The following is a 15,711-nucleotide window of genomic DNA, read 5'->3' on the forward strand; positions in this document are numbered from 1 at the left end:
CAGTATGTTGTATGGAAATAACCCGGGCCATCATAGCCTATTATTTGTCATGGGACACCTTATAGAGGGATATCAGCTTCATGCTAAGCTCATGATGTATATTCAGCATGTACTTTCTAAAAATGATAAACATATTTGTTGTTCCTTCTCATATGCAGGCTATTTGATAGAATTACCTGCAAAATAAGTTCTAATGGTGTTACTATACTAACACTGTCAACAGGTCACCACTGTCATACTTGACATGAAAAGTCACCTTTTGACACAGGTTACAAGTTATCCATTTCAGTAAATTTGTGAGAAAGAGCAAGAGAGTCTTGTTTCCTTGCCAGTTACATTGATGCAGTGGAAAACAATACTTAGGAAGGGAAGAAACAAAGTCTGAGACGTTAATATGCTAAAGGGTTAAGTTGCTGCCAGAGCAGATTCTTTTGGAAGACCTAATCGGGAAACAGGAAGGTGCAAATGACCCCAAGTGCCAATCATGGGGCCACTAGAAGCTCACATTGACCTCATATAGACTAAAAACAGCATTAAAAAAAAAAGAAGCATTCAAGGCTGCAAGGAAATGTGTGACTTGCATGTGACCCCTCTCAAGTCTGCCGAATGACTGACAGGACTCATGATAGGGATGAGAGGCACCATACATGCTTATTAGGACAGGTGTCAATCTGTTTTTTAGACTCTGATTGGCACATGAAAAAGTGAGGTTTTCAGTTCATTGGCGCATCAGTAACAAGAATTAGTATCAGACCAAATTACATTTTAGCATTTAATGAAGCCGAATCTCAATAAACTGAAAAGATAGAAAATTTTTGGTTGTTTTTTACTGGTTCAAAATAAGCAAGGGAACAGGTGGATGGACGGATGATGATATATACTGTTCTGAAATAGCTCTAGTGCCTTTATGTGCTAAAACTTGGAATAAAAAAAAACTGTTATAAAGTATGGTTACTATGTGGTATTATGAGGTAATAGAGGGCAGCGCCACATGAGGGTCCTGCTCGGAGGACCCAGCATGACGGTGCATCTCAAGAGCACTTGATTTAATTGGCACCATGCAATGCTTCCTCTCCCCAGTGGTGGCAGTACAGAGTAATGTTACACTTGCTGCCTGCTTTGCCTCCATATTACAAGAGATCTCTGTTCACATTATTTTATCAAACTGGATTACCTACCATGGACAATCCCTTTATGTACAATAAGAGCAAACTCCTATACACTGATATACCCATAGGGATTGTTAGCGACCAGTTTTTTTAAAACAAAAATACAAACCATTTTGCATAAACCTGTCCTTTTTTATTGCCATCTCATGTGTTGGCCATGTAAAGACTCCTAATCCTAAATTCTTTGAGAAACCATTTTCCTGCATTTATCCAGCTTAATAGTAATGCATTGAAATGCTCCTCTGTGGATTTTTCACGTATGTAATATTCCATTTATGTTTATTGCATTTGTGAATTTTGTGAATTAAAAGACCTGCCACCAATTCTTTAGTGAGCGAATGTCACATCATAACACAAACCCATGCACACCACTTTCTCCAGTTCCTCTTCTATTTTTTATTCTCCTTCCCCAGCATCACAGAAGCCAATTTAAACTGCAAATGCAAATATTTTCCATCTCTCATTCACACAGCTTTGTGCTCACGGGGCAGTCTTTTCATTGTATATGTGTGTGCTTGCTAGAGATTTACTGCCTTGTGGCATGCCACATGTCTTAAAAATTACAGTGCCCATTTTCTAGTGAAATAATTTCAACGAAGAGTGGCTCCTATTACAGACAGAGATGCAGGGACGTCATGATTTATTATTATTTATGGTCCCTGGGCCTTGTTTATGCACGACGGGTTAGGTGCGCGGGATAGCAATGCCATTATGCAAATGACATTGAATGTCCTTTCTGAGCCTAAATAATTTTTGTGTTGGACGATTAAACCTCATCTGTTATTGATATGGGCTGCAGTCGGGCTATTAAAGAGTCCCAACAGTACTTACTCCCAGTAATGGGAAAATTGAGAGGAAGAGTCTAAACAATTGCCTCTAGTGTGCCGTGATTGTCTGGTAGGAGTTGAACATAATAAACCCCCTGAATAGAAATTGTGTTTACTACTTAGGAATAAATAAAGAGGGGCGAAAATGCAATAAATTACACTTTGTGATTTGAATAGGCACGGCAGAGCATTTGCGTTCTTTTCAATTTCTTTCTATATTTTATTTATTTGCTTTTTTAGGTAAATAACAAGTAGCTGGGAATGATTCCCATCCAGTTTGTAATGCATTAAACAAGCATGGAAAAGGTGGGTGGGAGGGCTGCTAGTTAAGTAGAAAGGAGAACCAATATTCTCGGTGAACAAGGGAGCGAACGTCACCACTTTTGCTTCCCTCTCTCTCTCCCTTTTTTGACACAGCTGTGCAGTAACATTTTGATCAGTGTTGATAGCTTATGAATTCCAAAATTGACAAAATTTACAGAAAAATGAGGATAATCCATCTTCCTTAGCAGCCTGTCAGGAGCTGGCTATACTTCATAATCCTCAATTACAGATGCTATTTTCAGACATTTACATGCAAATATTAAACACAAATGAGAAACAAAAGGAGGATGGAAATACAGCTATTTATATGTATAATACTAGAAGAATAGGAGATATAACAGGTAAGGCATACTAGGGAGACAGGGCAATTTCAATAGGTTTTACTCTCAATTCCCTTTGTAGTGATGAAGTCTTATTGTACTAGTTGAATTTTCATAGTAATCTGAGGTTACTTGGACTAGCAGATCTGCAGCATACAAATCCTTTGTGAGTATGGTGGCTCTGCTGTCATGTAAATGGTGTCATGTTATTTATGGATTGGAGAAATAGTAACAACAGCGGCTGGAATTAAAGGGGAACAAAATACTCGTATTGCTTTAAATCCTCATTTTTTATGGATGAATGATTTATTGTCACTGGCTTATCCTAGGTAAGTTAGTATGTTACACTGATCTGGCAAGCAACCCAGCGAATGAAGACATGTACAGAAAATATGACTATGAGCCAGTGTTCTGTACAGTATGAACATTATATACAAATATATACAAATAAAGGGGTATAGTAGGGGTGTAATGTGTAAGAAGACCAAAGGATTACATAGAGGCTGTTATTAGTTGTTGATTTTTTTTCTTGAAAGCTTATTTCCATGCAGAGGCTTAAGTTGAAGCTCCTGGGCCCTACTACAACATATGTAAAGTGACCCCCACTATCTGTAATACTTTTCAATACTTTTACATTTCAATCACCTATAGCATAACCTTGTGCTCACCTACGAACAATGAGGAGAACAGGAATTCCCCCACTTAAAACTAGTGGGTCCTTAATACGTCAGCTTAAGGCTGGTCTTACACGACCGTAGTTTAAGTCCGCAAATGGTCCGCAATTGAGGGTTTTCAATTGCGGACCATTTGCGGACACATTATACTCAATGTGGCCTCTTACACCACCGGATATTTTATCTGTGGTGTGCCGGGCCACAACCGAGGTCTGCACTTTTTAGAACATGTCCGTAATGGCCGCAATTCACGGCACTGCATGGACTCACCCATAGAACTCTATGGGCGAGTGCGGCAGGTCACGGACATCTGCGGAGTGTAAGTTGATGATCAGCAACTAGTGTTGCTGATCAGCAACTTGCGGACCATAAAAGCATTACGGTCGTTTAAGACCAACCTAAGTTGAGAGGAGGCTATAGCTTTCTTCATTGACGTCAAATGGACTTGAGAAAAAAGAATAGCAGACAACTCGCCACTGAATTCAAGCTGGTAAAGCAGATGTTTTGCATTGGCAACAGGGATTACTCTATTTTATATGTATAGCTAGCTATGGACACACACAAGTGGTATAAAATGACAGGGCCTTGACAGTGCAATGATAAACTCACTATGTTGGATCATTCTATGGTATGATTATGTAACACAATACTATATTAAATGATATTTTGTTTCATAATATACTTGATGGAGTGAAATAAAATGATATAGAAAGTGTAAATAAAAATATGCGATAATCTTAACCCTGTAGTAATTGTGTTTGCATTAAATGGTTTGGACACTGTTAGCCCAATATTAAGAGACTAGTGTTATTGTTTGTATAATAAAAAAGTTATTTTTCCAATATACTTTCTATATCAATTCCTCACGGTTTTATAGATCTCTGTTTGCTGTCATTCATTCTGTTACTTCTAGTGGATAAAAATCAGTCCATGGTCATGTGATATACAGTCCATGGTCATGTCATATACACACGGGTGCAAACCTCGTTACCAGGCAGAGATCTGATTATTGTGTTGGGACTATAACGTGCTGTGCTCCTGTGTGTATATCACATGAATGAAAGAAAAAAAGATTTAGAAAACCCATGAGGAATTGATACAGAAAGTATATTGTAAAGTTGTTCAACTTTTTATTAGACAGACAATCACAGTGGTGTCTCAGTATTGGTCTGAAAGTGGCCAACCCTTTCAAGCAAAGACAATGTAGGATTGCAAACTGAATAGTTAATATCTGTTTGATGGCTCAAAAGGCACATTTTATAATATTACCAATGTCTTAGACACCATTCCATGTCATATAGTTCCAATAATACGTTTAGGTAATAATACATATATTGAAAGGTGCAGTAGGTATTGGAAGTGTACGTAGTGCATGTAAGTATATATTACTTTTGACCATTTGCTTTTTCATTTGCATATTACCATTTGTATCAGTATGGTGTTTAATAGTAGAACTGGCTGGGGAAACCTGAGGCTAAGGAATGCACTCATGTGTATTAGATTCTTATATTATTAAAAATGTTTAATTGAATTAAATTAATTTGAGATTGGCAGTCAGTATTTTAGTTGCTGTACAGTTTGTTATACCTCCCTGTGGGAACTTAGGTTTCTACTCTGCTACTAATTTGTAATTCACACCTTCCATACACATGACTCCATTCTCTAGTATTTGTATTCAACTGTGCCATATGGTCTTTAGCTTCGACTGTGTCCTCTAAATATGTTTTTCTTCAGTTACAAAATTTATTGTTGGTACCTTGTTTTGAGTAGGCTCATAATAGAGTATTAAAAAATATTATACTCAGGGATGACTGGGACTCTTTTTGGTAAGATTGTTATATGATGTCATGGGTTTAGTTGATTAAAGGGGCTCTATTAGCAAAATTATGCTGTATGAGCCCCACATATGCGTGAATAGCCTTTAAAAATATATTCAAATTATACTTATCGTGCATGGTGGGCTTTCATGCACGGTCCAACATCATCTTCTGGCACGCCTTCCTCATCTTTCTTCTTCTTTCGGCGATGCCCTCCGGTCCTGGCTCTTTCCCTGCTTCATCCTCCTCTTCTTCTGGCAGAATTAGTTCGGCGCATGCGCAGAATCACTTGCCTTATTGATGTGAGCATACTGCCATTGAGAAAAATGGCCCCGGAGCGTGCGCAGTAGCACTCCGGAGTGAGCGCTGCTGCACACGCGCCGGATTTGAACCAATCCCGCCGGAAGAAGAGGACGATGAAGCTGGGGAAGAGCCAGGACTGGAGGGCGTCGCCAAAAGAAGAAAAAAAGAAGAGGAAGGCGTGCCAGAAGATGACGTCGGACCGTGCATGACCGCCCACCATGCACGATAAGTAGAATTTGCATATATGTTTTATGGTTTTATTTTAAAATACCATTAGCGGTGCCTGAATAGCCTGTTTAAAGGCTATTCACGCATATGTGGTGCTCATACAGCATAATTTTGCTGATAGAGCCCCTTTAAACACATGGGACAAATTGGTGGGCAGGTTTAGTATAAGGGAATTGCTAGGTGTGCAATTCCCTAATGCTGCTCCTGGAACAATGGAAGAAGGGAAAGACAGAGACAGTGAGCCTGAAACTCAACCCAGCCCCTGAACTGTCCTATGTGACAGACAACAACTAAGGTGGTAAAATCCTTCATAGTTATAGATGATGACACAAAAATCAGACAAGACAAACAACACAAAAGAGGAGTCAGCAAGCCAAGGGTCAAAGTCATAAAGACAAAGCAGTAGCAAATTGTAATCGAAAGAGTAGTCATAATGGAAGCTAAAGGTCAGAGGTCAGTAATACAATAGAAAGAGAAGTAGGAAGCTAGCAAGGACAGAGTCAAAATAGCCAGCAAACCTGTGTGGGCTGATGACCTGTCCAAGAAGTCCAGGACCTGCCCCAGACTCGATTGGTAGACAGGCTGCCAATCACACAGGCAAAGCTAAGAATAACTATTTGTTGGACAAAGGGAAACAAGGTGTAGGAGATGGTTGAGGTGGAAATTCAGTTACAGAGGATAGGAAATAGAGCAATGTTCAGACAGAGCAACAAAAAACTGTAAGCAAACGGAACACGACTTCTGCGCTGCAGCGTGCGAGTGGAGGGTGGCGCAGAGACCTGAACAGGAAAAGAGGTTACATTTAGCCTGTGTGATGGACAATTTAGGCCAGCAGAGTGCTCAGTGACTTGTTTGAAACTACACACATTTATATCTAGATTTACCTAGAGATAACAGAGGCACCGATTAAGCACTGATGTAGCCTTTATCATGACTCAGCAGCTAAGTGTATATTGCAGATCTGATCCATTAGCCATCAATGACAGGGAAGAGAATAGAAGAGACTGGGAACAGGGACTAATGTCAGCAACCCAGCCATTGCTCCTAGATAGCAGTGGTGGCTAGAAACAGAGGCAATGAGATGTAGACATCCAACAGAAAAAATTAGCAGTATCTGGCAAATGGAGCAAGATAAATAAAGTAATGTATTGGATAAAACACTTCTGTTAACTTAAAAGATTTAATTCTGGAGATCCTCGAGATGGGAATACTCCTTTAAGGATGTAGAGAATGCTGAGATATTTCAGCTGTGAATTGTGACTTAGCATAGAACAACATTTAGAATAAAGTATATTTTCAAAGTAACTCTACTTTTTATGCATGTCATATCTATATGTATATCTGTAAAATGGTAAACATGCAAGGTTGGTCATATCTAGTTATGAGCCTCATTTTCCATTTGTTCAATGACAATTCAGCTTCAGGCTGAAGACCTGAGTAATGTCAGACAGTCTGGTTGCCTGGGAAGTGTTGCATGACAACACTAATAAAAAGCCTGTAAAGCAGAAGTTTCATTATTTTTTGTATAAGTAAATGGAGCTTTCTAATCTATGTATGCATGATACTGACAAGCAGATGTGTGTTATATATGTTGGCTTCTCTTTGGGAATTATGTAAAAAGTAAGTCCAAATACTAAAATGGCCTCACACTGGTAATACAACCCCAACTAAACAATGAGTTAATGTTATAGTCTTGTGTGAATATACAGTGAGATTTACAGCTTGTGTAATTATGCAGATCATAAGATAATATACACTATTTTAACTATCTATGAAATTTACCAATCTTTATGCCCAAAGAAACTCATTTTTAAGTATTTGGCCTTACTGACATCTTCTAGTTTTCAGAATGTTTACAGTTTTTTGCCAGTTTATTTCAGTGTTCTAGTATATATTCAGTTGCTTGTATTTCTTCTTGTTTTTTAGACAACAGATTATTCTACAATGGCATCTCTAACTGGTGGGTTGGATGAAATGAAGTCCAGTCTAACAAGTCCACCTTCAGGGGATTTAGGAGGAACTGTTCCTGGCCCCCAATCATACCCTATTGTAACAGGTAATTCATAAGTCTAGTTTATTAAAATAAAGTTTTATTTGATTTGTAAATTCATAGCTATGGTATGTATATAGTCAACTGCTCCTGTACCGATTTATTTAGGTTCCAGTCCTACAGTGCTGTGTGCACAACCCTTGGAGGTTAATCTGTAACTAGGACATAAATAGTTGATCGGACCAGTCAGCTGATATCTGCACAGTGTACAAAAGCAGAGCAGACGGCTTTATAGACTGTGTATATGTCTCTTTACTCAGTGTACAGAGCTGTCTATTCCTGGCTATCAACATTGTATAAAAAGCATCTGATTGGTGAGGCTGTGGGATCTCCACTGATCTGATACTGATGTTATATCCTAAGAATAGGTCATCAATAGAGATGAGTGAATCAAAGCTGGCAAAGTGGAATTTGATCGAAAATTTCAGTAAATATTCGTTTTGCATTGAATCCGGATCTTCTCACGCTTTGTAGTAAAGAATCACATTTTTTCATAAAATGGCTGCAGCACATGTTAGAACATGGGGCAAGGAACTCTTGGAATGTGGGATCACCCACAATGCTATGCATGCAACAAATCAGCAGCTAGGCAGCCCTGTGATGTTACAGCCTTTTTGTGACCGCCCACGGCATCAGGAGAGGGTGTTAACTGTAACTGACAGCTTATACCCTGCTCCATAACCCCTGGTCAGAGCACAGCTCCTATCAGGGCTTTTAACACCTTGGATACCATGCTCAAACATGACTACGGCATCCAAGGGGTTCCACCATGCTACATGTCCCCCTCTGGACAGTGATCCCAGGCTGCTAGTAGTCCCCAGTATCTGGTTGATCCTGCCTGCGATGGAGGAAGTCAGCCTACGAGTCTCCATAGTCTGACTTCCTCTATAGGCTGCAATACACGTGTATTGCAGTCTACAGTACTGAACCAGTGATCGGTGCATCACTGGTTCAGTTCCCCTAGTGAGACATCACTTAAAATCACAGCAGAATTAATTTGACTTGAATTGTATCGAAATAAAATTTTTGAAAAATTCTCTCATCTCTAGTCATCAATAACTGATTTTGAACAACCCCTTTAAACTCTAAAAATGTTAATTCCTTATATGATACAGGGCACCATATATTAGCATGTTCTGATTCATTAGTCCATGAAATATGTTATATGTTGTAGCTTTGGGAATTAAAAGCAATTTGGTTTATTTAGGTAAGAGAGCAAAGTAGCAATTTCCAGAGAGTAGTTATACTGACAAGATAGTCCACAGTAATTAAACATAGTTGGCTTAATTAATGGATAATTCTTTTAGTTCCATGGATAGTACTGAGGCTTGTTTAATAATGTGGCACACTGGGCGAAAAAGTATTTACCCAAAGAAACCAATTAAATAATAGCTGTCATTTTTCCTGCACAATTTAGACACTGAACTAATATTTGACTGTTGAGTATTGTTATATTTCTGCATATAGTTTTGTCCTATTAAAGTAAGAGTGGCTGGTTTTGATTCAGTGACCAGTTTATCAAATTATATTTCTCAAAATGGGCGCAATAACAATTATGGCATAATGTTGTCAATTTACCTAAAATAGTATTATGTCATAGTTTTAAATCAGGTATCTAAGACTATCTAAGACTAGATATGCTGCTGTTCTCAAAGGTATGGTATCATGGGGAACTGAGAACAATGAGCAAACAATGGGTGTATGTACATGGATAGAGCAGTAGCTAAGCTTTACTACACAGTCAGCAAGTGCAGTACATGAATAATTTCTGGTAAGCGATATGGTATATCAGATTGCCCACTTTGGCTATTCTAGGATGAATTGTAATGGAGTGATCAGGATGCACAATAGGAGGTGGGTGAAGTCACTGTTACCATGCAGGTGGTTTATCAAAAAGGTGGTTCAAGTTGTATGTTGGAAAAACCCCTTTAAGGCTAAATCCCCACATAGCGAAATGCAGCTAAAAAATTCTGCGGAAAAAAAATGTAGTGGAAAAAAAACATTTTTCATTGCGTTTTTTCTGTGGAGTTTATTCCCTTGTTAAACCTATAGGGAAAATGCCAGCGTTTGTACAGGTATAATTGACATGCTGAGATTTTCAAAAATGCAGATGGTTTCAAAAACACAGATTTTCTGCTGCAGATTTTTTTCTACAATATGAGGATGGGATTATCCAGAATCCCATTCACTTTGCAAGTACTATATAATGTAGTGTTTTTGCCGTCGCGTTTCCGCAGCGCCTTCACAATGTGGGGCTTCAGCCTTAATGCCTGAATTTCAATTAACATTTTTTTTTTTTTACACTGTTTGCGAATACCTTTTGGTGAAACCTTATTCATTCACATTGTATTGCACTTTAGTCCAGGGCTCCATGAGCCAGAAACGCCGCGGCGGAAACGCTGTGGGAAAAATTGCGGCGTTTTACAGTACTTGCAAATTGGATGGGATTCATGGGAATCCCATGCCCACTTTGCACTTAAAACCGCAGCGCAGACAAGCTGCGATTTCCAAAACCGGCATGGGTTTGGAAATCACAGCATGTCAATTATATCTACGGAAACGCCAGCGGCTTTCCTGTATATAGAATCGTAACAGAAAGTTGGCAGAGGAAAACTCTGCGAACTTTCTGTTCAAAGTGCTGCGGGAAGAACCGCAATATGTTCAAGCCATGGTTGTTCCCGCAGCGCTTTAATTCGGTGTTTCTGGCTCGTGGGGCCTTAGCCTTAATGAGGAATTTTAGGATAAATTCTGCAACAAATACACAAACTACGAACTCAAGATAAAAAGTCTGTAATCTAGCATGATTTGTAAATTCTAACAATTACTTGTATACTCGCAGAAAAAGGAGCCCATTGAAGTCAATGGGAGGCTTTTTTTCAGCGCTGAAATTCAACACCAAATTCCTCACCATTTTCCTCCGTGTGAATGGACCCTAAGAATATGAAATTCTTGGAAAGTCGAGAACATTTTTAACCCCCCCCCCCCCCCCTTGGTTTAAGTTCTCCTATTCAAGTTGTACAGAAAATTTTTATTCTAAAAAAAATTTAAATCAGTGAATCTATTAAAAAAAAAATGTTACTAGTTTAATTATTTATTTTTTTTTAAATCCTGGATAACACTTTTTGCAATCTACACATTGTAGAAAAATATCTGCAGAGGGCATGCTGTTATTTCAAAAACCATTTCCAGAAAACTGCAAACTTTCTGTGAAAAGTGCATCGGGAAAATCTGTGATGCATTACTGCTGCCTTTTTCGTCTGCATCGCTTCTTCGCTGCGATTCATTATATGGAACTTAAGCCTGAAGCTAAAGCCCCACTTTGCAGAAATGCAGCATTTTGTTTCGTTGCACTTTGCTGTTTTTTTTTTTAACCCAAGTCAGAAGTGGATTTAAAAGAAGGGAATGTCTATGAGCTTTCTTTATATTTAGGGTCCATTCACATGGAGGAAAATGGTGCTTTATTTGGCGCTGAATTTTCAGCGCTGAAAAAAAGCCTTTCCGCTAGCGGCTAGTGGAAAAAAAAAGCTAGCAGAACCCATTGAAATCAATGTGAGGTGCTTTTTTTCAGCGCTGAAAATTCAGCGCCAAATAAAGCGCCATTTTCCTCTGTGTGAATGAACCCTTACTTTGGCTAAATTTTTTTTAAAAAAACGGAGCAAATTCTAGAACAAAAAACACTGTGTTTCGGCAATGTGGGGTCTTAGACTTTGAACACAGAATAAATTAATGTGCATTTCTGATGTTCTGTGCGCCAATTAGCAGGCATAGGTCTGAACTATAATTTATGCCAGTTTCTTGTGTAAATTTTAGTAAATTTTCTGGGTCATGAGAGGCCATATGCCTGTCTGCTGTGTCCAGCCCTGGTAGAAGGCCACCATGAGAAGTCACAGTTATGCAAGTTTTTGATGCCACTTTTCTCATGTAGTTGGATCAATGAATTCCCATTATTGTGTTTTGACCACAAAGAAAATGAAGAAATTGGTAATTTCCTGTGAAATATCTTCCATTTGGTAAAGATTAGGTTTATAGAGAACTTGCATGTTATTTGTATTTTCTACCACATTAAATATTAAGTTACAAAGGGGAGAGTGAGAGAAAAAACCGCTTGCTGCCACGGTTCATAAACGCGCTCTCTATTTGCAAGGCAATGACTTGAGCCCACTTCATTACCGCCACAGTCAGCAGTTTTAGAAGATGTTTGATTGTTATTAATTACCTGCAGATGCATTTCCAGCTCAGCTTGCTGACTTCAGCGTGCTTCTTATCACATTGAGAGGACAGAGTAGGAAAGGAACTGACACTATCACAGGAATGCTGGAGAGGAGACTGACAAAACCAAGTACACAAGATATGTCCAGTCACTATGTATTAGCGGAGCCCAGAACTCTTAGGGTATTATTTTAAATGGGGGGGGGGTTAGTTTAATATAACTTTAGCAGTGCCTGAATAGCCTTTTTAAAGGCTATTCACGCATATGTGGGGCTCTATCAGCATGATTTTACTGATAGAGCCCCTTTAAACTAAGTAATCCATCCATTACTTTTGGGTTCTGAATAGACTATACTGGCAGCCTAGTCAGTTCTCTTCCCTTGCATCTTTGCTTCTAGAGGTAAAAATCTTGGACACTTGGCATTTCTCTAAGCCAAGAGTCTAAGAATTGTTTCCTCTTAGAAGAATCTCTTCTTTCAATAATTTTGGAAAGCAATATGGAGGAGATAAGAGATTCCCGAGTCATGCATCACTTCTCAGGCCCAGCACAAGACACAACACAGTCTATCAATTTTTCTCAGAGTGTTCCTTTAATTGAATAATAATGCATTCTTCTTCAGGAGTGCACATTTGGCCTTATTGTGATGGTATAGAAAACACATAATTACACAGACCTATAGCAATTACACCATATTAAAGGTAGATGGTGTGAAGTTTCCATGTGTGCAATAAAAAATGCCGTGATCAGATGACCTCTAGCACAACCTACCATCCCTTACTTGCCATATTGTGATAGCAGTGGTCCGATAAGACATGAATATGTTAATTAAGATAAAGACTCATGGAAATCGTAAGCATGCAGAAAACATGCTAGAATAATTATGGAAATTGCACTGCAATTATGCTAATGAGATATACCACTGAGGTGTCATCATCCGCCACCTAAGCAACACTATATTTTCTCCTCATGTCTAAAGGCTGTAAGGCACCTTTACACCTTTGGAAATGAATAATGTGAGACAAACAGAAGATAACAGAGGAGTCCAAAATGCCTGTCTTAAAAAATGGTCTTATTGATTGATTTCCCCATAGTGTATCAAGAACGCCAGCAATAAGTACTTTTGTAAAATGAGGTGTGGGTTCCATTTTGGAAAAAAAAAAAAGATAGATCCAGGGCTTTAAAAGGAAGAATTTCCATATTGATGGGAGGGGTCACGAGCAAGATTATGTGCCTTGTCCGAATCATGTTTGTTCAGTTCCCCATTCCCCACATGCATCGTATTTTAATATAACTGAATGAAGTTGGAAAGTCTTCCTTTTAAAACCCTGCGTCAATCTTCTTTTACCTGGCTGGAGCAAGACCTGTGTGCATGGGAAGGAGGCCTCAGGCAATGGCGAGATGGGAATTTCTCTATATTTTTATTTATTGGGCATTATTTGAATTCCAGGTATTAATAGCAGTAAATTTCATAATTTTTGATAAAAAAATTTTTTGATGCACCATTTATTGACATTCATGTGGTATTGTAGCATTTACAATTTCACTATGTTCTAGCTTTCTTTAGCTTGTACTTATGTTAATATTACTTATTGTTGTATATAGCGCACTGATTTACATGATTTATTAGACTATTGTGACCTAATATGTATTAGATTTTACCTATGTTCTTCTCTGTACATCTGGTTCAATTACCTTTTTTATTTCTGTGCTCTTCTTCCCAGTATATGATGCCTATTTTTTATGCACTACATGTTCAGTCCTCTAAATAAGTATATATCTGTGATAAGTAATATATGTTATTTGTATGACTTTATAAGGTACTGGCACTAAATTATTGTAGCTTTGGTTGTATTTCATGTGCCATCACAGATTATTATACTTTAATGGGCAAGTCAACACTGGACACCCATCTGTTGTGTAGCATTTGCAATAACCAATTCTCAATATCTGTTTATGGTTATATGCATTTTGCTACAGTGTTCACCTTTAATATAGACTTATATGAAAAATAGTCCTGGCTTTATATAAAGTTTAAGATAGATGTGACAAAGGTGTGCTGAATGAACTGCATGGATATTCAATTAAAGAATTTAATGAAGAAAATTACCGCACTCCTATGGGACATCAGAATTTGATCCAACATTTTGAAAGCAAGATACTCCAAGGAAATTTCAAGAAAACCCAAAACAGAAAGAAGTCTTTAGACTGGGAGTTATTAACTATTTATATCATCTTTTTGCTTTTGTCTCCAGCTATTTCTCCCCAATTTGAATGCTATCCTATAAAAGATGAATCCTATTTTTTTTTGTGATCTACTATACTTCACAAACCATAGCAATCATAATCAACCATTGTTGCTAATAATTCTTCATAACTTTTAGTATTTTTATAAACCCTGTCTTGGATACATGGCATAAAAAGAACGATTGGCAATAAGGAATAGACTGAGTGAAGTTTAATGGATTATAGTGACCTGTATTTTTCAAAGTGAAAACATATTTTAGCCTTTTAAAGGGTTGTCTAATTTCAACAACTCCTATTCTAAAAGATGTCGGATCATGGTTCCGCACATTGTTGTGGTTCCTAGTCTAGAAATAACAGCCATCTGCTGGGGAAAGATTTAGCTAACCATACAGTAAATTTCCCCTGTTGTGCTGCAAATGAATGGCTGACCATGTAGTAGATGGATTGGCTGGATCCTTCAGAGCCACTCTTAGTTTCTTGCTATGTGCTCTGGTTCATAAAGAACCATCTATGATGTCCATATGCTCTTTTAACCCTTAGGAGACGGAGATTTTTCATTTTTGTATTTTCGGTTTTTACTCCTTACCTTGCAAAAGCCATAACTTTCTATTTTTTCTGTCTACATAGACCAATGAGGGCTTGATTTTTGTATGACAAGTTTTACTTCAAAATGATACCATTTATTATTTTGTACAACGTACTAGGAAGCGGGCAAAAAATTCATCTTGAGGTGGAATTGAGAAAAAAATGTAGTGCTGCTGTTTTCTTATGGGTTTTGTTTTTACGGCTTCCACTCTGCAGTGAAAATGCTTTATTCTGCAGGTTGGTATGATCACGTGGATACCAAATTTATATAGTTTATTTTCTGTTTTAATAACTTTGTAAAAATTCTAGATTTTGAAGAAAAAAAAATATTTGAATCACCATATTCTGACCCCTGTAACTTTTTTATATTTCAGCATACGGAGCTGTGTAAGGCATCTTTTTTTGTGGGACAATATGTAGTTTTTATTGGTATCACAATGGGGAATGTATGTTGTTTTGATCACTTTTTATTCCATTGTATTAGAAAGGAAATTTGGTGAAAAAACACCAAATCAGCCATCTTGATTCTTTTTACTGCTACGCTGTTTACTGTATGGGACAAATGTTTTTATATTATAATAGTTTGAGTGTTTTCGGACTTAGGGATGTCTAATTTGTTTATGTTTACTTTTATTTATTTATAATTATATGTGATCTTAGGAAAGGGGGTGATTTAAACTTTTATTTTTTTTTTTTTTTTTTATATTTTAAAAAAGCTTTTTTATTTATTTATTTATTTTTAAACTTTACTTTGCCCCCCTAGTGGGATTGAACATGTGATCTTTAGATTACTTGTGCAATAGACTGTAATACTACTGTATTGCAGTCTATGGCAGATTTCCTATGTAACTATTTAAGCCTGCTGGAGACTGCTCCAGGCTGCCATGGTAACAGGACGCCTCCCACAATTGCACTACAGGTTGGTCATCCTGTTACCGAGAATGATATAGAAAGTGAAAG

General features: G+C 37.8%; 1 protein-coding gene across 1 annotated transcript in view; it reads left to right on the top strand.

Moving 5' to 3' along the window:
* The window catches only part of PAX5 (paired box 5), a 158,157-nt gene that overhangs the window by 81,338 nt on the left and 61,108 nt on the right, over positions 1-15,711 (top strand). Inside the window, exon 8 of the mRNA XM_075262217.1 lies at positions 7,589-7,718. Within this exon, the coding sequence (XP_075118318.1) occupies positions 7,589-7,718 (130 nt within the window). The remainder of the gene's footprint in view (positions 1-7,588; positions 7,719-15,711) is intronic.

Source organism: Leptodactylus fuscus, chromosome 1, assembly GCF_031893055.1.
Source record: "Leptodactylus fuscus isolate aLepFus1 chromosome 1, aLepFus1.hap2, whole genome shotgun sequence".
Classification (NCBI taxonomy): Eukaryota; Metazoa; Chordata; class Amphibia; order Anura; family Leptodactylidae; genus Leptodactylus; species Leptodactylus fuscus.